This window comes from Rousettus aegyptiacus, unplaced genomic scaffold (assembly GCF_014176215.1).
Source record: "Rousettus aegyptiacus isolate mRouAeg1 unplaced genomic scaffold, mRouAeg1.p scaffold_m13_p_1, whole genome shotgun sequence".
Taxonomy (NCBI): domain Eukaryota; kingdom Metazoa; phylum Chordata; class Mammalia; order Chiroptera; family Pteropodidae; genus Rousettus; species Rousettus aegyptiacus.
The window spans coordinates 64,358,376-64,384,066 of NW_023416284.1; the positions used below are offsets into that span (position 1 = coordinate 64,358,376).

The 25,691-nt window shown below is 34.9% G+C and overlaps 1 protein-coding gene and 1 non-coding gene across 2 annotated transcripts; one reads left to right on the top strand and one right to left on the bottom strand.

Annotated features, from left to right (window-relative positions):
• The first annotated feature begins 2,044 nt into the window (after positions 1 to 2,044).
• Positions 2,045 to 25,691, top strand: EPHX4 (epoxide hydrolase 4). The gene is made up of 7 exons (XM_016134289.2): positions 2,045 to 2,407; positions 4,707 to 4,792; positions 10,915 to 11,072; positions 13,056 to 13,184; positions 16,742 to 16,845; positions 18,898 to 19,046; positions 25,224 to 25,691. Exons 1-7 carry the CDS (start codon positions 2,177 to 2,179, stop codon positions 25,453 to 25,455), a joined length of 1,089 nt encoding a protein of 362 aa, XP_015989775.1. The 5' UTR covers positions 2,045 to 2,176; the 3' UTR covers positions 25,456 to 25,691.
• LOC118606460 lies at positions 17,935 to 18,138 on the bottom strand. The gene has a single exon (XR_004952414.1). It is a non-coding gene; the product is annotated as a small nucleolar RNA SNORA73 family (small nucleolar RNA).

The window sequence follows — 25,691 nt, forward strand, 5'->3', positions numbered from 1 at the left end:
TCTAAATTTATTGTGGTAATCATATCACAATGTATACACACATCCAATCATTATATTATACCCCTGAAACTAATGCAATATGTCAATTTTTAAAAATCAGGGAATTCAGGTTTCCATTTGGGACCTAGAAAGTTGGAAAAAGCAGTTCTCCCACTATCACAACAAATTAAAAAGCTAGAAAATCTTTAAAGTCACTTCTCTTAAATTAATCTGAGGGCTAAGATTTCAGGATAACCAAATAACCTGAAATCTAAGAAAAGACAAACACATCAAAGGAGAGGCGGGATATAAGCACTGCTTATCTGAGGCAGATACCACTTAATGCTATATAATCTGGTAACAATAACAAACAATCATCTAAAAGTTGTAACAAATTGCTAAAGGCTGGGTATGGACTAGTTTGAGAATATAGAACCTTGGAAGCACAGAAATTCACAACCACTTGCAGGCTCTTCTCCACAGACCTCATTAGTACTTACCAGAAAGATTTGGGGGGCAGGATGAGGGTTCTGAGAAAGCCATCCTCCTGGTGCTAGTCTGGAAGAGAACAGAAGCAGACATAGGAAAAACACAAAGTGTTTCTTCCTTCAGATCCTTCTCCCCTATCTTCCCTAACGAAAACTAACCTCAAGCTTCAGGGGCAAGAACAGCAAACCCTATCATCTTTGGAGCACTAATAAAGACCCACTGCATCTGAGGGAAGGAAATAGAAATAAACCTTCTAATCCTGGGAGAGAGGCAGGAAATAAAATACATCAGAGGTCCAGACCATGAGAGATACCCTGTCACTGGGGGCAGGGAAGGACCACTGAGCAGGTGCCAGCCACCCTGATATCTAATGATATAGTTCCTGCCTGTGAGGCTGAATTAGGACAGCAGAGAATGCTCCTTTCCGCCTGCACTTCCTACGATCAAGGTAATGAGCAGTAAAAGAAGAACATGTTTAAGTGGCACACAAGTACATATAGATGTTCAACATTAGTCATTAGGGAAATGCAAATTAAAATCTCAGTGATACCACTCCACATTTCTTAGAATGGTTAAAATTAAAAAGATTTTTTTTTTTGATAATACCAAGTGCTTGCAAGAGTATGGCATAACCAGAACCCTCACACATTGCTGATGTAAATTCGAAATGGTACAGCCACTTTGGAAACCAGTTCGACAGTTTCTCATAAAGTCAAATGACACTTGCCACCTGACCCAGCAATTCCACTTCTAAGCATTTACCCAAGTGAAATGAAAATTTATGCCACACAAAAAACTTTACATGAATGTCTATAGCGATTTTATGCATAGCCACTCAAACTAGAAAAACCTCAGTTGTCCCTTAACTGGGGAAAGAATAAACAATATGTTACACCCATTCAGCGAAACACTAATAAGGAATAAAAAAGAAACAACACATGTAACAACAGCACAGTTGAATCTCAGATGCATTATGTTGAGTGAAAGAAGCCAAAAACAAAAGTTTACACACTATAGGATTCCATTTATACAATATTCTCGTAGAGGAAAAACTTATGTAGACAGAAAACAGAGTACGGATTTGCAGAGGCTTGTCTTTAGAACCAGAGAGGATTAGCTGGGCTGGTAACGACTCTGAACCTAGTTGGAGAATGATAGCATCTTCAAAAGAGTGTTAGGAATAAATAAAGTCATGTCTATAACGTAATATGAAAATCAGTTGCCGCCTCCCCTCCCCGCGCCCCATAATTCAATGATCCAGAAAAGGCCTAATGAAATCTCAAGTTAACTGGGCAATGAGAGGATTTAAACACTGGTCAAAACAAGAGTGGCGGGTCTTTACCTGGGATGGTTTGGGAGTCCCACCTTCATTTCCCCAAGTTTGGCAATTTGGAAACGGGATTTCACCCTGCGGAGGGAGACCGGGTCCCCACCCTAGCCCAGGGCGGACCTCGCGGAGCTGGGCGTCCGCCTCGCGGTGCTCAGAGCCTGGGCGCAGCCGCCCCCGAACGCGCGCCGTGAGTGCGGGAGCCCGCGGCGGTGACACGGACGCGGGCCGGCTCCACTGCGCTGGACCCGCGGGGAGGCGACCGCGGACCGGCGTCGGGCCTGACGCGCCGCGGCGCTCGCCTCCCTCTGCGCGGCCGCAGGGAGCGCAGCCGTTTCGGTGGCTCAGCAGGGCGATCGGCCCCGCTGCCGCCGCCGCCGAATGGCGAGGCTGCGGGACTGCCTGCCCCGCCTGATGGTTATGATCCGGTCCCTGCTCTTCTGGTCCCTGGTCTACTGCTATTGCGGGCTTTGCGCCTCCATCTACCTGCTCAAACTTTTGTGGAGCATCGGCCAGAGACCCGCGCAGACCTTCCGGCGGGCGGCCCGGGAACACCCTCCCGCGTGCTTGAACGACCCCTCTTTGGGTACCCACTGCTACGTGCGGATCAAGGTGAAGGCCGGCGCGGGCTCGGTCGTAATGGGAGGGAACGTGACGGCCGGGAGAGCAGAGCGCGCGGCGCTGCTCCTTCCATGATGCTCGGCCCAGCGTCCAGCGTCCCCTAGTGTCCCTGGGCCCGCGGGGAGCGCGGCGGGGAAGAGGCGGATGCGAAGGGGAGGCAAGAGGGGCGAGGTGTGGCGGGAGAGGGGTCGGGACTGTGTGCGTCTTTACGTTCCCTGTTTGTCGTGTGTGTGTGTGTGTGTGTGTGTGTGTGTGTGTGTGTGTGTGTGTGTGAGAGAGAGAGAGAGACAGAGACAGAAAGAGAGACAGAGAGAGAGAGAGAGAATATAGGTTACGTGAAATTTCTGTAATCGGGGTCCTATTATGTTACTGTCCCCTCCTGCTGCACCACAACCCAGGATAATTCTGCTCCATTGCTTCCTGTAAGGGGAAGCTGTCTCCTTTCACCTTTTTGCCCTTTAGAGCTTAGATTGGCTGTCGGGGAAGTGTTCCTAGTGCTCCCTATTGTTTCAGGACGCTGTCCTTGCCCAAATTTTAGAGATTGCAAGAGTAAATAGAATAAGTCATTGGAGATCAGGAGTTTATTTAGATTAGTAGAATGGAGCATTTACAGATGACCTAAGCAGCATGAAACCATAAATGGTGCATGTTCCCGGAGAAGGAAGCGGACTTATGAAGTCAGAGACCAAAGGAATGGAATAAATAGTAAATGCCAACAATACATGCAGACTCTTTCATTGTCCATGCTTGTCCCAAGCCTCCTCACAGCCCATGGATATTCTATTTCTTGAGGATCCAGGTAGTGAAAGGAAATAGCCCTTTGTGATGCACCCTACAGTCTGACTCACAGTCCTTTCAAACTAGCCTCACATGAGGGGATATTTATGTCACCAAGTAGGGGATCCCTATTAGGAGCTACATTGTCCAGCAGCTGGAGTTCAGAAGACTAAGGGTCACATGTTTCTTACATTTATTCAGCCTGGGATTGATATGAGAATTAAATTATTTTCAAATATTAATTTGTAAAAAAAAAAATCAAAACAACAACAAAAACTTAGTGCCTGGCACATAGTTAATGCAATAAAGTTTTTAAATTTATTATCCAATCAAATGCCTACAGTATTTCATCTTCCAAGACTTGCCACCAATAAAAGAAATTGTTGAAATAGGATGGCATTCTGCAGTTGAGCACAAAGTCAGATTTATTATCTTCATCCAACCCGAGAAGAAAAAGCAGTGTAAAAATTATCTGGAATTCCTTATAATGTGTTTCTTCTGACTGGTCACCTAAAAAGTTTCCGCCAGAGACACAGAACCAAGGACTGGAAAAAATATTACCTTGGGAGGTAGGACATGATGGGATTCTAGTCATAACTCTGCTTCCAAACATCTTTATGAGCTGCGTTAACCTCTTTGGGTCTCAGTTTCTACGTCTGCAAAAATGATGGGGTTGGATTAGGTAACCTTTAAGATTTTTTTTCACATCTGAAAACCTTACCCTTTGAATAACCTGATATAAAACCCAGTCTCCGTGCTCAGCTTTTGGTTCTTGTTTTTTTTACTCCTATCTGAGTTTTTGCTTTTTCTTGCATTTTCCTCCACTTTTCTCTCTTCAGGTTGCTTTATATTTGCTGTATTCTGGGTTCATTCCTATGCTTTTTATTTTTCTTGAGCAGTATTGTCTCCCACATGCAAGTGAAATCTTGAGCACTCAGAGCATTCTGTTGTTAGAAATACACTGACATGACGCAAGGAACAGGCAGTGAGGGGAAATGTACATGCAACTCATATATAAATACTTAAAATACTAATGTGGGAAGAAGTGGACTAAAAATAAGAAAAGGAGGTGTGAGTTACATAACTGATGGTGCAGCTCTTGAGCAAGCTGAGAAAAGTACATGACTAGGAGGTAAACATGGCAGGAATATAAATTCAGATCAAAATTATTTACACATCCTGTAGAATTTGAATGAGATGAAATGTGACACAGCAGCAAGTTGAAAGTCACAAATTGCGACATTGTTTCTGAAGCTCATAATATATCAATTGACCTTGTAAGTAAAAGAAGGGAAAGTACTATGAAGAGAATGTTGATGAAAATACATCTGTCAGTTTACCCTATTGATAAATCATGTTTTTTTCTTTTGAACTTTAATGATATTTATTTTATTTCTTGATATTAAAAATAATGCAAGTGAGTTTTTGAATGAAATGGAAATAGTAAATGTACTACTTTGAGAATCAACATAAATCATCATTAAAATTTCATGCTCTCTAATTTCTACTGCAGGATTCAGGGTTAAGATTTCATTATGTTGCTGCTGGAGAAAGAGGCAAACCGCTTATGCTGCTACTTCATGGATTTCCAGAATTCTGGTAAAAGTATTAATTAACTTTTCTTTTTCATTAAAATGGCTTATCACAGCATCATATACATAGGGACTTTATTAATAAATGCATTGAGGATGCTAGTGCTCTAGGAAATACTAGGCATTGAAGAAAAGAATGGTAGATGGCAAAACCCAACTATCTCATCATTTTTCCAGAGCAAAAACATGTACGGATGCCTCTTCCTGAGAAGCTTTTTATGTACCCTGGATTGACCTGTATAAATAAACATAAATCATTTTCATGTTAAACTTTTATTTTTCATCCATCTGAAGATAACTTAATTAGGTGGTGAACAGCCTAGTGCAATTCAAGCGTATGTATGTAAACTCGTTTAGTAAAGTGCTTGACATGACTGGCTCACAGTAAAATGTAAGTCTGAAACATTTGTCAAATCTGCATAAAGTAACATGGCCAGTGAATTCTAGCTCAGCCACTTATTGCAGAATCCTGCACAATCATCTACAATAATCTTGCAGAGCTTTGAGGATAAAAAGAGTCAAAATATGTGAAAGACCTTTCACTTGGCCCCAGTTAATACTCAGTAAATGTTCACTCTCTTCCTTCATTCCTGTTCACTCACTATGGAGATTTGTGTACCAACCCCAACATCCTCAATGCATTTATTCATAAACCCCCTTTTATTCATATTAACTAAACTAGGTGCATTTTAAATCACGACTTTGGATGACAGAAAAACTTTAAAACCCTAAAGAAGGTTAATATGTAATGGTGGGATTCTACATGTTAAGAGCAACAGTAAGGGAGAAATTTGGGGACAGGACATTGTCCCAGACCTTTACAAAATAATTTCCTGATTCTGGTTGCTGCTGATGCTCCTGATGATGATAGTTAACATTTATTATGTGCTAGGTACTCTTCTAAATGTTTTACATATATCATTGCATTTAAGCCTCATAGCTACCCTTCTGGAATTGGCAGTGTCATATAGTAAGGTACATCTTGTTCCTGAACATCAGAGCTGATCTCTGCTGTTTGTCCTCAGATAGGAATGATAATGATCTGATAACATATATGGATTTTTACACTTCAAATTTCACACCTTATAGAACATTCAAGGCAGTGTTAAAAGTTAGCCAACAAAATAAAAATACCTTACTCAAGCATTTTATATCCTCCTTCTAAATATAATTTATTATCATAATGAAGGAGAGAATTGATATTTAACTTTTTAGAAAGAAAGATTTAAAGGTTATTCTCTCTACCCCATACCAACCCCAATATGTGTCTGTGTTCTTTTTCCTCCTGGGACTTCACTTCTTTACATGTGGAACAATCTACATGAAGATAAAAATTAACCTATAACCATTTCAAGCACTTGGTAATTATTTCAAGGAGTCCTAGAAAATGCCAGTGATACTTGTTTAATATAGGACAGTAGATGCTCTCTGTCACATTTGAAGAAATTATACTTTCACACATTTTTCACAGCATTGTCCCATTATTTACTCTTATGAGAGCCCTTTTGCAAAATAGAAATGCCTACTGATTCTTGTACATGTCCTAGATTCTTCAGTAAATGGAACAGCCTTGGAGGGGCCAAGCACTGATCCTTAGATGCCAGTCCTATTTACTCCAACAAAGTCAAGTCTTGGATGTGTCCAAAAGGGATCTGGTCGGTGTGAGGAATGGTTTAGTTTTGAAAACTCCCAGAGAAAGTTTAACTCCGAAGAGCATAGATTGGGAAATATATGCAGATCATAGGAATGAGTCCCTTCTATTCAGCAATCTATCATTTGTTACTCCAGCAAGAGCCTTGCTTTAATTAAAACAGCAACAAACCCCTGAAAACTTGATTACTCAAATAGACTATATTGACTTCACTGAACTTTGCTGGCCTTTAATCTGAAAGCTACCTGATTGTTCAGAGAGATTCCAAAAGCAACTTCATGGAGATTGCTGGTAATCAAAAACCTCTAACTATGTCATACCCAAACCAAGACCTCTGTGTTGAGGCTTACTGTCTACCCTTCCAATCAAATTGCTGCCATTATCCTTCATGGAATCTAGTCAATTCCATTCAGGTGCTCCATTCAGAAAAAGTCAATTCAAAGCAGAGTTTAGGACAAAGTTGCTTTGATTAAGCCACTTCAAGTCTCTCTCTTGGGCTTTCTCTTCTCTTTTTCAAAAGGCCTTTCCCTTGCATTTCTCTCTTTAAAATTCCCCCCAAAAAAACCTTGCCTGGCATTTCAACTGATTTCAATTTACATTATATGTAAAATATTATTCCTCTATTAAGTTTCGCCTAAATATACATGAAATTATACACTTATTTGTAGATCAGGTAGATCAGAATATTTGACACAATGGAAACAAAATAATCATAAATTGGCAATGTGTGTAAAAGTGCTTTTTAAACAGAAAAACACTACACAAATGTCATGTATTATCTGCATTTATTATCATTACCTAAGAATTGCCATTGAGAATTGGTGACATTTTATATATATATAAAATATATATTATATATTTATATAAAATATATATTATATATTTATATAAAATATAAATATATAAAAATATATATATATAAAATATATAATATATTACACAGAAACGATAAAATCCTGGGTCTTCTTTTTTAAAATCTAAAGGAAACATCAAATATGATACACATCTATGAGACTTTTAGCTTAATTAGCCTAAAATACAGCTGTTTGTCAAAAGATGATTTTTCTCCCACTCTCTCCACCTCAATTTGCATCACTTTTAAAAATATTCTGAGCTGATGCAGGCAATTTCTTTGAATGTTCATCACCAGCTGTATGGAATGCATTCGTCATTATTCAAGTGCTGAGGCAAGTGAAGGCTCTTCATACACACAGCTGAGCCCAAAGGATGATAACTACAGCCTTTTCTCTGTTGTGAAGGGGAAAAAGATATTCTACATCTGAAAGTGGTTAGCCTGGGAAACCAGGAACCCTCCTTACGTTAAGAGTGCTAACTGGGAAAGAGGTTGCTTTTTAAAAAGTGTTCTCTGCTATTACCAAAGCTCCCAGAAAAAAAATGTGGATGAAAATAGCTAGTTTTGTTTATTTATAATATTTCAGCAATTACTGATTTTGCAATATGTTTTATTCCTGTATCAAGGAGGTTGTTTTTGTTTTATTCATATGAATGACATGCCCATCAGTCTATCACTGGTGTGATTTCTTTTTCAGCTTTGAATTAAAGTACAAGTCAAATATGCTTTATTTATGAACTCCAGGAAGATTACATTTAAAAATTATTCTTTTGCAATTTCTTAAGATAACAGTTGCCGTGTTTCTTAGAAATGTTTAAGGTATCATTTGGCTCCACTCACTGATAACAACAATAGTTATATTTATTTGTAATGCAATTTAAATTACTAATAAAATCATGAAATATGCACGTATTATGTTTGCATAATCTCTAATATAATTTTAAATGTGAAATATTTCAGGATTGCACACATCATATTGAATCAAATTTCTACCTTGAAATCTCCAATTAAATGAATTCTAAATGAAGACACAGATACTAAAGATATTAAAACAATGCACATTTCAATAGAAATTAAATATAAATGTCCCAACAGGACTTTGGGAACTTTAGTTGTCATGGTCAGGTTTGAACTGGACAGAGCTTTATTGAGCAACCGATACTTCTAGCACTAGCATGATTCAATACTTTCATTGTTTATTTCATTTATTTAACACATCTCTATTGAGCATCAACATGGTCTGGATATTCTACCAGACAATTCAGGGAGCTCACAATTAAGTGGAAACACCAGATACCAACAAATCATTATAAAGCACGTGCCCAGTGCACTGAAGAGTGTATGTACAAGTGGGAGAGTATAAAGGAGGGCCCACCCAACACACATGTAAAGGAGAGAGCCTGGGAAGTCTCCTGGAAGAGGAGATGCCCAGTGTGAAGAGGAGTGCAATGAGAGGCGAAGGTCAGGGCTTGTGCAGTATAGGGGAATGCTTGGGAGGGATGATATTTCAGACAAAGGAAATCATATGAAGGAAGTCATAAAAGCAAAAAACAACACTGCGTTTATTCACTACAAGCAGCTTAGTGCCCCAGAGGCAGCATACCCAGACTACCAGGGCTTGAATCCTGGCTCTGCTATTTGCTAATTCTGTATCCTTCTACATATCAATTAACCTCTCTGTGCCTCTGTTTCTTCAGTTGTAAAGTGGGGATAATAATAATACCTACTTCATAGTATTGCTTTGAAAATCAACATTACTCTATGTGAAGCACTTAGAATTGTGCCTGGCACATAGTAAGAGTGCTATCGATGATAGCTAGCTCTTTTTATTACATAGCGAATGGCAGATGGTATAAAGTAACCAGTCTGGATGATCGGGCAATAGTCATATCCTGGATGTTTTGTCTGCCAGAACAACAGGCTTGGGCTTCACGTTATGAGTAATAGAGAGTCAAGAAAAGAATGTAAGTATGGAAATTACATGAGACAGTTTGTGTTTTGCTACATTACTCTGGTTTTGTAGAGATAGAACAGAAGGGAATGAAATGGACACAGACCAATCAGTAGGCTGCTGTATCAATGGAGACCTGAATTAAGGTAATGATAGCAGGGCTGGCAGGAAAAGTGGTTAAATAAATATTTAAGAGGTCAAATCTGTAGAACTTTATCACTTGGGTAGGAGGGATTATAAAGAAGGAAAAACTGGGCTTTGGTTACAAAGACATAAAAAAATTAATTCAAAAATTTAAGTAAGGTAATGAGAAAATAATATTACCCTATGTGTTGACAGATGAATATATTTAAGGAAACAAACTGCTCCACTTGTTTGTTACAACCCAGAGACAAGGCTAGTAAGATTGCTATGGCCTACCTAAGAAAGACATATTTTATTAACATTTCAAATCCATCTTAATTGGTAATACTTTTGCAGGTTTTCATTAATCATAGATATCCTAGGAATAGGTCAAAGGTTCTGTATCTATTCATAATCCCAAATATGTGTCTGACATCCTTCCTAATAATGTCTGATTGTGTGAAATGGATAATTTGTTTCATCGATGTTATTGCTTTGTGTCATTTCACATTGCAATCCCCTTTTCACTATTGATTTATAATCTCAGATCACTGTGTTCACTTGCCTATTGAACTCCAAAAATCTTTTCAGACAATGATTTCCCATTTGGCTTGTATCAGATAATTTACACTGTGTTTCCATGAACGATATATATGCAGATTTTTTTTATCCATATTTTGAGTTTCATAACCTAGTGAGTCACTTTGAAAAATCCGTGTAGTTTTTTCTTTTGTTATCTAAAATTATTTGGCTTATTTGAAAAAAGAAAATCACATGGATCTCCATATTTCAGTTAATTCGGCAGTTCCATCATCGAGCACAGGCGGAATACCTGGCCCAACAGAGGCCTCGAGGAGTTGGCCATAGCTATATAGCCATTGTAATTGGCCATTGCCAGTGCCATTTTGGTCATTAAATGTTTTCGATATCACGCTAGCTTGTAGTCATGGTACAGAATCTTCTCCACAGAAGAATTTTGTTTTAGCAAGCAGAGATTTACCTTAAGCAGTCGTTTTATTGGATTCTTTCCGCAATATTTTTTTCCTAACCTTCAGGGTTTTTTATTCATAAGTAAACTGTTGTTATTACTAAAAACACTGAGCCTTGTTTCACAGTGGAATAAGATGAGTGAAATTTCCCTTTTTAGGGAAATAAATTTTTATCTCATAAATGTCTTCGGAGAATCAAATGATTCTGCAATACAGAAACATTTGTAGGTATAGATTCCCTGATAGCTGCAAGCATTATTTAAGAAAGGCTTAGATAATTGACATTATTAAGTATACATATAAGTATATTGGTTTTAGTATTTGATGTTTTGTAGTTTCCATAAATACTGGCCCTTCGTTACATCTCACTAGAGCCGGTAAAAAAATAAAATAATTTTAATAAAAAATGTCAGTGCTCCATTCTCAAATAGGTCTCTTCTTTCCTGCTCAGTAGTATAATCTTTCTCAAAATAGTTTCTTGCAGTCTTCCACTTAGAAAATCTGTAATATTATCCTTTGTATTAGTTACTGTGGTATTTTAAATGTTTCTTATATCCTGCAGGTATTCTTGGCGTCATCAACTAAGGGAATTTAAAAGTGAGTATCGAGTTGTAGCGCTAGATTTGAGAGGCTATGGAGAAACAGATGCTCCCGTTCATCGAGAGAATTATAAATTGGACTGTCTAATTACAGATATAAAAGATATTTTAGATTCTTTAGGTAAGTTACTGAGAAAACAGTATTAATTCTTTTTAAGGGATTAACATTCAACAAATTGTGAACTGACAACCTCATTTCATGGGAGGATGCATTGTCCACCTACCTGAGCTGTTATCTGGGTCCTGTTGCCATGGTTTCAGGTATACAGCCCAAAATATTTATACAGGGAATTAAAAATAATATATCCTACAAAACTATTAAGCCAACCAGCCGAGAATGACTTTCAAAAAATTTGTTTTTAAAAATAGACCTAATGTTACTATTTTTTACTTTCAGAACTGATTATTAGAAATTTGAGTCTTATGCTCAGAAAATTCGTCTTCAGAACCCACACTTAAATATTTATTTTAAAATGTTGTAAAATTCAGAAGTACTTGCATTATCTTCCTTGTACGATCAGCTAGTACCACGATAATATTGTGTAACAAACTACACCAAACTCAATGGCATATAGCCATAAGCATTTGTTCCTATACTCGTAGATGGGCAGATCAACTACAGGTTGAACCCCTCTGGACTTTTTCCTCAGGCTACAGGTCTCCCTAGGAATGGCTTCTCACTGTGAGTTAGGCTGGAGCTCAAGCTAAAGGGAAGTAGCTCCCTCGGGGAAGCTCTTTTCCTAGCAGTGGCAGAAATGGCAAGAGAGTGGACCCAACTGCACAAGTCTATTTCAGGTCTCTGCTATCAGCCCATTGGCCAAAGCAAGTCATATGGCTGAATCCAAAGTCAAGTCATACACCCACCACATGGCCAAATCTAAAGAGACAGCAAATTATATTCCTTCTATGGCCGTGGGGGCGGAGGGAGTAAATATTTTTAAACAACAATATAATGTACTATATCCCTTTTGACTAAAAGCCAGCTTTTACCATCTGTATATTAATGAGCCAATATAGCGAGAAACCCATGAAATCAAATTAAAGGCCCTTTCTACAAATCTTATGAGAGCATAGATCAGGCCAATATTCTTAAAGGAGAAAAAAATGGATGAGGGCTGGGGGTGTCAATATAGTGTTATCATTTAGTCTAATTACAATGAAATACAAAACAGATATAGAGACACTGATTTCCAGAAGCTATATTTCATTCATATCTTGTGGTAATTCATTCACACCTACCTTAAATTTTTTATCATGCAATTTCTAGGCAAGTCAATAATGTAAACAAAATGTTTCTTTCTCTCTGTATGTGTTTGCGTGCACGTATGTATGCATATGTCCATGTTAGTATAGCGGTGGGGTAATGGTGAAAAATACTTGAAAAAATTAATTTTAAGTACTCTAGGAATAAATTACAAATAAATTTTATCCATTTATACAAAGAAAATCCTGCAGGAATCGCTATTAATCAATATTTTAACCTAATACAAATTACCATGATTACATGAAAGGAAACTTATATGTAATTGGTGCTATAATTAAGATTTCACAGTTACAGATTAGTGATGTTTTATGGTATTGAGTTGTAACATTGAATTTGTGAAGTTAAGGAGAAAATAGATGCTTCTTTGAACTAGCTTTACCAGTTGGACATAGATGGGACATTTATGATTTTACTATAACTAGAAATTTCTCAGCATTCAAAAATAACTCAAATAACCTTGCTTATGGCTTAATTATGCATAGTCTTTATCATGGTTTCCAAACTCAGGTCCATAAGACCTGAGCTGGTTATTTCAGATATATTCACACACACACATACATACATATACATATATGCACACATATACGTACATACATATAAATATATTCATTCCTGGGAGAAATTCTAAATTTGTAAATCTAGAGTAGATCCTAGGCATCTACATTTTCTAAAAAGCTACCTAGGCAATTCAGACATTGATATTTTGAGAACACCAAACTCAATATCTGTACAAAGTGCATAATAGGATAGAATAGTAGAAAGATTAGTTTAAGAAGCATACCTAATGATGCACTCACCTGTTTCTTTTCAATGATGTCAACATTTACTTCTTGATTACAGGGTACAGCAAATGTGTTCTTATTGGCCATGACTGGGGGGGCATGATTGCTTGGCTGATTGCCATTTGTTATCCTGAAATGGTGATGAAGCTTATTGTTATTAACTTTCCTCATCCAAATGTATTTACAGGTGAGTTTAAATTTTTATTAAAGCATCTTTGCCAATGTGACAATTCACTGTTGTCCCTGACACTCTGGATTAAAAACAGCAAAATTTGACTTTTTAAAATTAAATTACTAAAATATGATATTAGCACATGATAGTATCAAACACGTTGGCTTTAAATATCTAAAGAATCTAAGACATTGTAGCTTCATACTTGTTTGCATAATTTTATTTGTTTTTAGAAAACATTTTACTGCTAACTTGGGGAAAGAGAGAGGAAAGTGAAGTAACATTATTTTGATGGTAATGAATCTTGACAATCTAGAAATAAATTCTCCTCTTGCCTGACAGCTTTGGGATCAGAAATGGCAGCATTTTTAAAGCAGCAGTTCTCAAATTTTTTGTCTCAGGACAGCTTTATATCTTAAAAATTGTTAAAGACCCATTGAGCTTTTGTTTATATGGGTTATGTCTATAAATATTCATTGCATTATAAATTAAAAATGAAAAAAATTATGTGCGAATTTATTTTTAAAATAAGAACTCCAGTACATGTTAACGTATGACCTTTTAATGAAAACTAACTACATTTTCAAAAACAAAATCTTAGTGAGAATAGTGTCCTTGTTTTATATATTTGCAAACCTCTTTAATTTTTGACTTAGTAGAAGACAGCTGGATTCTCAGCTTCTGCATCCAATCTGTTGCAATACATTGTTTGAACTGAGGTGTATGAAGAAATCTAGTCTCACATAGTTTTGTAATTGGAAAAGGAAGGAGTATTTTAATAGCATTTTCAAATAGCTGTGGTTTTCTTCTTTAATACTACACTAAACTCAAAAATTCATGGTTTCCTAAAGTTAGTAAAAATATGGAATCTGGTGTCATACTAATGAACTTTTTGTACTCTGCTACATTAAAATCCATTGGTCTCTCAGGCACTTTGAATAGATTTTTTACCCATGTATGATTTTGTATCATCATACATTGAGAGATATTGGTTGAGTTATGCAGATCTTCCATAATTTGACACATTTCATTATATGACATATAAGAATCACATTCCTTAATATCACCTCAATTTCATCCAAAAAAGCCTTTAAGTATTCCAAAGCTGTCAAGCTCACAATAGTAGACACAAGTTTCCAAAATTCTACTTTTTACTTGAAAGCTTGAATTTTATAATTGGCAACAAATACTATTGATTGTTTTCCCTCAAGTAAAAGGCTCACGTGGTTCATTTTCAAGAGTCTATCTGTCAAATACCTAGGCCTGACTGATAGTTTTTCAGTTATCTTTTCAAGTAAAAATAGTATGCCATAAAAAATGCAACTAAATCAACTTATCAACTCAATTGCATAAGTTTTTTTCCTCAAGACAACCATCATATTTGGGTATGCAACAGAATTGCTTTCTGTGTACTATTTTATCTCAATGTTTAAAAGACATGTATTCAAATGTTGAAATGTAAAATAATCTTTCCTATTTCATCGAAGACATTCTTAAGTGAAACTGGAATTTAGTTTTATGTATTTATGTATTTATTTGTTTATTGCAAGTGTGTGGTAGTGAAGAATATGACTATTAGTATTGTTTAGTGCTACTGCTTGATTTTCACTTGTGAAGCAATGGTTTTATCTACCATTGATTTTGTACCATCAGTGCAAATGTCAATCAAATGAGAAAAGCTAATAATGTCTTAGTATTGTTCCAAAATAAATTTGACCATCTGGATCCCTTAAAAGGTTCTTTGGGATTCCCAGGGGTCCACATGGACAATATTTTAAGACTCTCTGCTATAAAGAGGACTCATAAAATCTTAGAGTGATTAAAGACCTGTGAACACTGGCTAAGAATATTTTTATTTGGTTTAGCAAAAATTATAATTTTGTCCTGTTTAACTACCCTTGTCAAGTTTTCTGAGGCTCAGGTACTGTGATAGCCCACAGCAGCCTCTGGAGAACAAAGAATTCAGAACAACATATTTCTGTTTCTTTCTCAAAACTGAGCCGGCGAGGGAGAAAGGGACCACAACTATCTAAATGTTGTATTAATAAGTATAACACCTGAATTTATGTATATGCGTGTGTGTGTGTGTGTATCCAATTCACCTATCTCTGTTGAAGTAATACAATGAATTCTTAGAATTCAAATACCAAACAGATATATCATATTTTTCTCAGTTCCATTAGTCAGCAGAAGTCCTGGTACATGCTTGTTCAATTGATCAGGACCCTAAAGTAAATATTATTCTGGTGGTGCTACTATGTGGACAAACTGTAATTGGTCATTCCAACAAGAAGATTCTGGGAATATTTCTGGAACTATTTTATCAATAATGGATTCAACCCTAGTCAAATCAATATGAGGTCTTCAAGCAATATGCCTCTTTAATCATATTGGTATCACTTAATTCAGGGCTGAAAAAAATCTTGTTCAATGATGAGTTTACAAAAAGTATAGCATAACAGTACTCCACTTACCTGAGAATTATAGTTCTAAAAATTTTAACCATGTTAAATATCATATTGAAATTAGAAATAAGAAAAAATTATCTCTATAATGAAAATTAAAAAAAGTATAGTGCACAGTACACAGCAAGTATTACATTTAATACATATGATTTCATTACTTTCCAGTTTAGAGTTTCAGTGTCTTCCCAAAGTACTTGAAATCCTTATCATTCTGGCCATACCTGACCTGGCTTCTGCTTTTCTTTCTGACTCATTTCATGCCATCTCCCCCTACTCATTCACCACACACCAGTCACACTAGCCTGGTTTCTGCTTCTTGAATGTGCCAGGCCCAGGATCCACTTTCTATTCCTGGATGCTTTTCCTAGATTTTTGCATGGCTGATTTCTTCTTACTCAGAACTCAGCATACATATCATATCCCCAGAGAAGCCTAGTCTGACAACTTCTACTAAATAATAGTCCTTCCACACCACCCAACCATCACTCTTAATCACATTACCTTGTTTTGTTTTCTTTATGGTATTATTATTATCAAAATGATCTTTTAAGTATTCGTTATTTATTGCATAAGTTTCTTGTTATTGGGAATCTCTCGTTCATTGCTAAATACACTCACACACAGTAGATATTCGAATATTCATTGAATGAATGAATGTTCTAGATATGTGCATGAGTAAATTTACAGAAAATGCTTTAGTTCCTGTTGAGGCCAGATATATAAGGTATTCAAATCATCCTATAGGGAGAATCTTTTAAACATCAGAAAATTACCTCCCCATGCATCCCGAGGAAGTGTTAGGTCACTGATAATGACCTTGGAAGAAAAGCAGTGTTGTTTGGGTTTTCTATTCCTTTCTGAGTCAAGATTTCATAAAGTGGAACTTTCATTTTATTTAAAGTGCTATAATCTTTCTCAAAACTAGAAATAACCATAATAAAATATAAGAACATAGAAATTGTTCCAAAGAGAAATATACAGAAATTCTTATTTGTGGATTATTTTATGGGATCATCTCAAAGGTGAAATTGCTTTAAAAAGAATTTCTTTCAATGCTAAGTAATTTATACTCCTTGGATAAGGTCTAACATGGCATTTTAATTTCAGAATATATTTTACGACACCCTGCCCAGCTGTTCAAATCCAGCTATTATTACTTCTTCCAAATACCATGGTTTCCAGAATTTATGTTCTCAATAAATGATTTCAAGGTAAGTCAGACATAGTGATGGGTGTTAACTAGTACTTACTGTGGTGATCATTCTGCAATGTATACAACATCTAATCATTATGCTATATATCTGAAACTAATACTAATGTTATATATCAATTATTCCTCAACTAAAAAAAAATGATTAGCGCCCAAGAGGATGACAAATTAGAAAGTTAAAATATAGACTGAAGCACTAAAAAGGAATTGGTCTTACTTATGTTGTTTTGTTTTAAATAATCACTTATTACATATGTGCTATATGCTGTGCACTGTTAGGCATTTCCTCCTAAGAAAAAAAAAAAGTAAACGTTTTAAATTAAAGTCCATCCTAAAGAAAGAAAAATAGACAAATACTAAGATCTAATAAATGCTTCTAAGGCCTCATCTATAGGCTTACTTATTTTTCAAATCTCTGTGGCATATTTGAGTGCCTGGCTGTTTTTTGTTGGTTTTTTGTTTTTGTTTTTTTTTTTGAGAATCTGTGCCCCTACAAGCATGTTCTCTTTTTAGAGAACAACCCATGAGGAGATGAGGGACTATGAATGCCAGGTGAGAGAGTTTGACATCAGCAGAAGGGGAAGCCCTTGGAGGTAAACAAAACTCTAAAACAAAGTAAGTATGCAGATATTGGTGTACCAAATACACTGACACCAGGAGTCCTATGTAGTGTCTATTTCTTGGAAGTTTATTAAATACTTCTTGTATGTCCCACATGATGTAAACTATTTAGAGAGGTTTAAAAAAGACATAATATTTTTTTTCCTGGAAATACTTCTGCATATATGTCTGACTTTTAAGGACTTTTTTTTTTTACGTGACCCCAATGCCATTATCAAACCTACCAAAAAAACCCAACAATTCCCTAATACCTTTTAATACACATTTAAATTTCCTTACCGTCTCAATTATTTTTATACACGTCATTTGTTTGAATTAGGAACTAAGTAAGGTCCACACATTATATTTGGTTGTTATGGCTTCTGAAATTATAATTGTTTCTTTTCTTTCTTTGTTTTGAAAACAAAACAAAAACTCCAGAGATTAGACTCTATTTAAGGTCTTATTTAATTTTAAATGTTAGTGTACTAGATGATTCCTATGTGGTTTGTTGCCTCAGTCATTGTCCATAGGACTCTGAAAAGCCATAGGAATATGCAGGCATAGACTTAAGGGACAGGCTTATCTCCAACATTATGAAAAAGGATTGTGTCTCATGGGGTAGAACCTTATGCTCCCCTGTGCCACCTGGATAGAGCCCAAAAGAGTAACCTCCCTGGGGTATCTATGTTGGATTTCTTTTTTCTTTTTTAACATCATTTTTATTACTATTATTATTATTATTATTATTATTATTATTATTGAAGTTATTTGATGCTATGTCCTGAGGAATAATATACATTTGAATTTGACTAATTGCTTCATCCTTGTGTTATTTAACTTGCTCTGCTAACCCTTGCTTTTCCTACTTGATAGGTGCTGCTGGATAGAGACTTGATTAGACTGAGCTTTAATTTGACAAGAATTCTTTATAGGTGGTACTGTGCACTTCCTAATGTACTACATCAAGGAAACACATGATGCCTAGTTGTCTGTTTTAATAACGCTAACACTTAACCAGTGGGCTCACTGGTTGTCAGCCTATCCAAAATTTCCTAACAACCTTACGCCATATAATTTTAGCATACCTTGATCATTATTGCCCGGGTCCATTCTTTCATTAGGGTATGCAAAATGATGTTTTTTTCCCCAAACTCTGTCATTCTTTCTGCTTTTATTAACCAGGATTCTTCTATAAGGAAGAATTTTCCACATATACTATTTGGTTATTCTGAAATACAGTTCACACAAGAATGGCAGGATATACTTCTTTTGTTTTTATTCATTAAAAAATCTTCCCAGAATAATGAATTGGATGCCTTAGAAACCACCCATGATGACCAATGAGGGGATGTAAATGAACATTGACCATCATTCTCTTTTGAAAGCCAAACATTTAATTTATTATTAGGTAACTAAAAAGTTTTAATTATGTTCTTTTCACTCATATTAGGCTTTGAGACATCTGTTTACCAGTCACAGCACTGGCATTGGAAGAAAAGGATGTCAATTAACAACAGAAGATCTTGAGGCTTATATTTATATATTTTCCCAGCCTGGAGCATTAAGTGGTCCAATTAACCATTACCGAAATATCTTCAGGTCAGTATAACATTTTTGTTTTTGTTTTAGTTAAATAAGATGTTAATTCCCTAAAGAGCCAATACTCTATTTTTAATACAAAGTTCACCTTATCCAACTCAAATAAAATATTTTGATTTAGTAAGTTGAATAATCTTTTTTTATGGAAAATTTCAAACATATGAAAAAGTAGAAGAGTGTAATGGATCCTATTATAGTCTTATCTGTAACTCTATTCACTTGATCTTTCCCTTTAGATTATTTGAATACATATATGTTTTTTAGCTATATTTTTAACAATCATTTATTCATTCAAGAAATAGTTATTAATTACTTTTTGTGTTCTAGGCTATGCGAACACTCAGAGTATAGTAATGAGTAGAACTAGAGAAAGTCCCTGATCACACAAAACTTATAGTCAAGTGGGAAAAATGGATATCAAGCAAATAGTCACACTAATAAATATTCGCAGTAATGAAAACATGGTTAAAAACTAACATAAAGATTTTGAAAGAAAAGGATGAGAACTGAAGATATGACGCTTAAACAGAAATAAAGAATGAGTTAAGTAGTGACTAGACAAAGTAAGGGGTAGGGGTATTGGCATTCCAGAAAAAGGAAACAACATGTACCAAAGCTTTGTAGGGAGATGGAGGGTTGTAGTTTTAAGTAACACAATGAGGGCCAATGTGGCCAGCATATAGAATGTTAGAAAGGGAAGAAGAGAATAGAATGAGAATGGGACTGAGAGGTAAGCAGCATTGGTCATACAAAGCCAGGTAGACCATATTAAGGACTGAAGAGCCATGAATATGAAGCCAGTAAATGAGAGTTTCAAGCAGAAAAGATTAATGATTCAATTTGCATTTGGATAAATTCACTCATTGCGGAGAATGTAGTGGAGAAAATGAATGTTTGGACAGAAAATATCATATTGGATTTAGTCACAATCAAGGCATTTTAAATAAAACAAAATCTCTCAAACTCTTTGATTATGGAATCCAAGGGAAATTATCAGATTATCTGAATGAGGGGAGAAGAGGTAAATCCAAACCTTCTTTTTGTATTAACAACAAGATACATATCTGTATCTATATCTATGTCTAGATATAGATATATCTTTGGTTTAAAAATGTTAATTTAAAGGGCATTTATAGGTAATTATTTAGCAAGGCAATGATTAGAAAGGCAGATATTATAGAAGCTATTAGGTTACATTTTATAGGATATAGCAACTTTGTCTGAAGTCCATGTTCTGTTGTTTGTTTTTTACAAAGAACATTTGTGAAGACACTTGTTATAAAAGAAAATAGAGAGAATGTCACATTTTCACACAAGTCTAAATTTTGGACAGGAGACAAGAATGATAGTTTTAAAATATCTATGATGTATTCCTTTGTCAGAGCCTGTATTCTTTAATGCTTCCAATAAATTTTGATAATCCATAATGCAATTTCAATCAAAACCATAAAGTTTTTCATGGAACTTGACAAATTGATTCTGAAATTTGTATAAGAGAGCCATAAGGCTGAAAATGTTTAAGGTAATTTTAAAGAAAAGAGTAGGACTCACTCTATTAGAAATTAAGACTTATAATGAAGCTATAAAACAAACAAACAAACAAACAAAAATAAATAAATAAATAAATACAGTGTTGATTCTGGGATCAATAAATGGACTAATGGAACAGAGAAGAAAACCCGCAAATGGAACCACATATATGGGAACTTGATATAACACCATTTCAAACCAGTAGTGAAAAGATCCAACGCATTTTGTTGGAATAATTTGATATCCACATATAATAAAATAAAATTAGTCTCCATTTTTTCCCAAACAAAAAATAAACTTTAGAGAAATAAAAAACCTAAATATGATGAGCAACACTTAAAAATGTCTAGATGATAATATAAAATGTTTATGACCTCAGGTAGGAAAAATTTCTTTAATAAGACATAAACAGCTCAAATTATGAAGGAGACTGATGAATGTGACTACATTAAAATTAAAAACCATCTATTATAAAATGCTGAGATAACGTCAGATAGGGAGAAGTTTTTTTCAAAACACGATTAATCATGAATTCATAATATCTAGAGATATTATAAAAAATGCCTCCAAATCAACAAGAAAAAGGTAGTCTAATCAAAAAATGGTTAAAGGATAATAAAGGCAATTCAAAGAATAGGAATCTAATGGCCAATAACATGAAAGAGCAGCTCAACCTTACTAGTAGTCAGATGTAAAACATGAGTTTTACTGCTTGTGATAGAGACCTAAAATAACAGTGGCATATATAAAAGACAGAGTTTATTTCTCTCACAAGTAAAAGTCTAGGCTGGTATGGTGGTTCTGCTCCATGAAATCATCAAAGTTGAATGAGGGTTCATTGGTCAGAGATGTAGTCACTTTCTCTTTGGTTATTCTGCTGTCCCTAGGATGTTGCCCTTGTCTGTGTAGTCCAGGATGGTTTACCACCACATCTACATTTTAGTCAGTGGAAAGTGGAAAATGGGAAAGGGAGTATATACTGGGCATAACATAGAGGTTGTACACATTATTTCTCATAAACCACTCATCTTCATCTTGCTGCAAGAAGCCTGGGAAATATAGTCATTATTCTGGTTAGTCATTTGTCCAACTAAAAGTTGGATTTTCTATCACTATAGTGGTAGGCAAGAAGTTTGGGGGAGCAGTCTCTACCATAGCAGGTAAATGAAGCATATTTCATACTCATTTGATTAGAAAAAAATTAAACTTTTGAGAACAAGTGTTGATAATGATGTGGAGCAAGGTGAACACTCATGTCCTGCTTGTGGATCATACAATCGGTTTGGAAAACATCTTGACGATAGGTTGAAGATGTGCATACTCTCTGAACAAGCAGCTCTGTTTCTGGGACATACCGTAAGGAAACTCTTTCACATGTACACAAGTGGACATATACAGGAAAGAGTTAATATTATTTGAATTCAAAATATTGGAAAAATGTAAATGTCTATTAACAAGAGGATGGATCAGTTGTGGTATAGTCACATGGTGGAATTCTACACAAGAGTGAAAATGAATGAAGTAGAACTACATGTCTCATCAATGGATAAATCTTAAAAATATAATGTTAAATTATGAAAGCAAGTTGTGGAAGGATAGGTGCAATATGATACTATTTAATAATGTTTATAAAATGCAAAACACCTCTCTATATTGTTTATCAAAATGTATGTACAGTATTTGAGGGATTTGACAAATAGCACCGCTTTTTCCTGTCCAATTTCTGAACCAGTTGAGAAATCAAATGAGTCAGCCGATGAAAATTAAAATATCATCTTCATTACTGATAAAGGATAGATTGAAGGCTGTAGCATAATGTGAGAACTGAAATGGTCTTGCTAACCCTTACTGCTTGTGTAGAATTTAGAGCAGTTTACCTGTAGGAAAGTCTGCAGAAGAAAATTGACCTTCACCACCCCTCTAATCATTGTCTCCCACAAATCAGGTAGAGAGTGGAGGAGAAAGACGCTAGATCTCCTACACTCAGGATATATGATTTGATACACCCACCTAGCCCAGAATCCTGAAACAAGAAATGTCACACAACAGGTTGGGGCAAAGACCCAGAAGGATTTAAGGAAAATCTCTCCTTAAGGAAACCAGACAAATGAGGCATAGGTATCCTAACACATATAAGTGCTTACTCTTAGGCAGTGGTTCTTCACTCTAGCTTCCATCAGAATCACCTGGAGGGCTTGTTAAAACACAGATGGCTGGACTCCACCCCTAGAGTTTCTGATTCAGCCCACCTGGGATGAAGCCCAAGAACTGGCATTTCACAGCTGATGCTGATGCTGCTAGTCTGGTGACCACACTTGGAGAACCACTGCTTTAGGGTGAGGTGAAGAAATGGTTTCAAGGAATGTAAATAGAAAGATGTAATTATATTCTTAGTGTTTTATTTCTTGAGCTGAACGGTATGTATGTGAGTGTTATTTTTTTCTGCACTTTTTAATCAGAGTAATGAAATATTTCTACATACAAAAGAAATGATGGAATATATAACATTCTGGAAAATGTTGCCTTAATATTTACAAATCATCCGATTTCTCAGTTTGGAAGAGTAACATGTAAATTCAGACTAATTTGAAATTGGTATGTTAAAATACGTTTTGATAGGTTAAATGATTAACAAGATAGAGTAATAATTGTTACTACTTGTTATAGTTTTTTAGATCTTTCAAGTTGTTTCTATACTGAATAAAATTAATCATTTTAATCAGAAATATTTGACGTAGTGTTTCCCAGTAAGTCCTTTAGCTTAACATACTAAAACCTACTCTCTTAAAACATCAAATGTTTTACTTCATTTTATTTTATTATTTATTTGTTTTTATTGAGGTATAATGGAAATATAACATTAGTTTCTGGTGTACAACAAAATGATTTGGTGTTTCTATATATCACAAAATGATCACAATAAATAGTTAATATCAATCACTATAGTTATAAAATTTTGTTTTTTTGTGATGAGAACTTTTAAGATCTTACTTTCTTAGCAACTTTCAAATATACAATATAGTTCTATTAACTGTAGTCACCATCCTGTACATACTTTGTTTTACATGTAACCTACATTTCATGTGAAATTAAGCAATTTGAAACCTCAGGACGAGAGAATAAGCTTTTCTTTTAGTTTTCTGGACTCTCCTCCCTTTTATTCCCAATTTGACCTGGTGAAGAATTTGTTTTTCTTTGCTTTTTGACTAGTAGCCTTTGTAAACTCCCCTTACCTTACTAATTCAATTATTACATGATCTGATATTGTTAAGTATGCAGATAACTTAAGAAAATACAAAGTTTTACTTTTGAACATTCTAAAATTTAAGTGGCTTGCAAGTTTGTATAGCAATCCATGTATTAATAACTAAGTATAGAATACATTTTCTCAGTTTGGACATTCACAAAAATTTTTAGGAGCATTACAACCAAATGATGGCCACTTGTGTGTGAGTCAAAAGTTAAGTCCTTGGGTAGTCAAAATTTGATAACTAGTAAAAATGTAAGTCAGAGCTGGAGAGTGTCTAATTAGATGTTTATTCTCATTCTTTCAACAGAAGTATAACTAGTACCATCTCACCTTTCTGAAAAACAGTGTATACAGCACAAGGTGTCAAAAGCTTTAAAAATATTTATAATCGCTACCTCAGGAATTCTACTTTCAGGGCTCTACTCCAAAAAATTATTTAAATGCCAACAAAGGTTTGGGTACAAAATACTCATTATAATATTACTTAAAGCAAAGAGATTGTTTTAAATGATGCTATGATCTAAATATTCTATTATAAGAAATAGTCAAGCCATCTATGAGTTACTATACTATAATATAGTATCTTTTACAATCATTTAAAAACCTTTATTAAATGAGAATGTTCTTAAGTTATGATTTAATGAGATTTGCATATGTATACTATGTATTATTTATTGTATAGTATTTATAGTATAGTTTCAAATAAATGCATAGAAAATGACCAAAAAGTTATCTTTTAATGATGGAATTATGCATGATCTTATTCTTTATACTTTTCTGTATTTTAGAAAATATACAATAAAACTTTGCTTTAAAAAGAATCTTTTTGCAAAATAAATATGCTACCATATAATATTAAAGGTCAGTCCATATATATTTTGACTTTCCAGTTCCAATTTTCACATATAATGCACTAGGTAATCTAAGAAACAATTTGAAATATATTTAAACGTGTTACTACTGTTTAAAACTCTCATCACACCATTCAGAAATCCTAGTATTCTCTTAAAGCAAATTATTCCTCATAGTGATGAATTTCATATTTAATTTATAGCCTTTCTTATAAATTTTGCTAGCCTCATCTAATTAAAAATTTTATTGGGCTCTTTCTTAAATAGCCTTTAAAATTTTTTATTGTATAGATTGCCTAAAGTGGTGTTTCCTAACCATTTTTTCATCGTTATCTCCCTAAGCAGCCTTTGTAGACATTTCTTCCCTTTATTTATGGTTTACATAAATAAAGAGCAAAAATTTTTTCACTCTCCCAAGAACCGGTTTTCATCCCTTTGGTGGCAATTTTGCCCCCTTCGAGAATGTGAGACCTAAAGGAACATTATGGGAAAATGTTATTTTAACTTTTAAAATGAGTCTCAAACCCACGTGTTTTGTTTTTATAGCTGTCTGCCTCTCAAACATCATATGGTGACCACTCCAACATTACTACTGTGGGGAGAGAAAGATGCATTTATGGAGGTTGAGATGGCTGAAGTCACAAAGATTTATGTTAACAACTATTTCAGGCTAACTATTTTGTCAGAAGCCAGTCATTGGCTTCAGCAAGAGCAACCTGACATAGTGAACAAATTGATATGGACATTTCTAAAAGAAGAAACAAGAAAAAAAGATTGACTTTTCTATATCTTCTATGAGAGATGTTGTAAAATTCCTAAATAATTTTTAAAAACTGTTCATCAACTTCTTTAGGGAAAAAAATTACTTTAACATGCTTTATTGTAAATATGTTGACAAATGGTACTGAATAATATCTAAGAATGTGTAAACTTGTAACATAAAGTTGATTTTCTTCTGCTGTATTTTACACAGAAAAACATCTGCCTTAAAATGTATACACTTGTACAAAAAGG

Coding starts and splice junctions, on each gene's coding strand:
- EPHX4 (XM_016134289.2), top strand. CDS start 2,177: ATGGCGAGGCTGCGGGACTGCCTGCCCCGCCTGATGGTTATGATCCGG. Junction 13,185..16,741: donor TCATCCAAATGTATTTACAG/GTGAGTTTAAAT, acceptor TTTTAATTTCAG/AATATATTTTACGACACCCT. Junction 16,846..18,897: donor TCTCAATAAATGATTTCAAG/GTAAGTCAGACA, acceptor CACTCATATTAG/GCTTTGAGACATCTGTTTAC.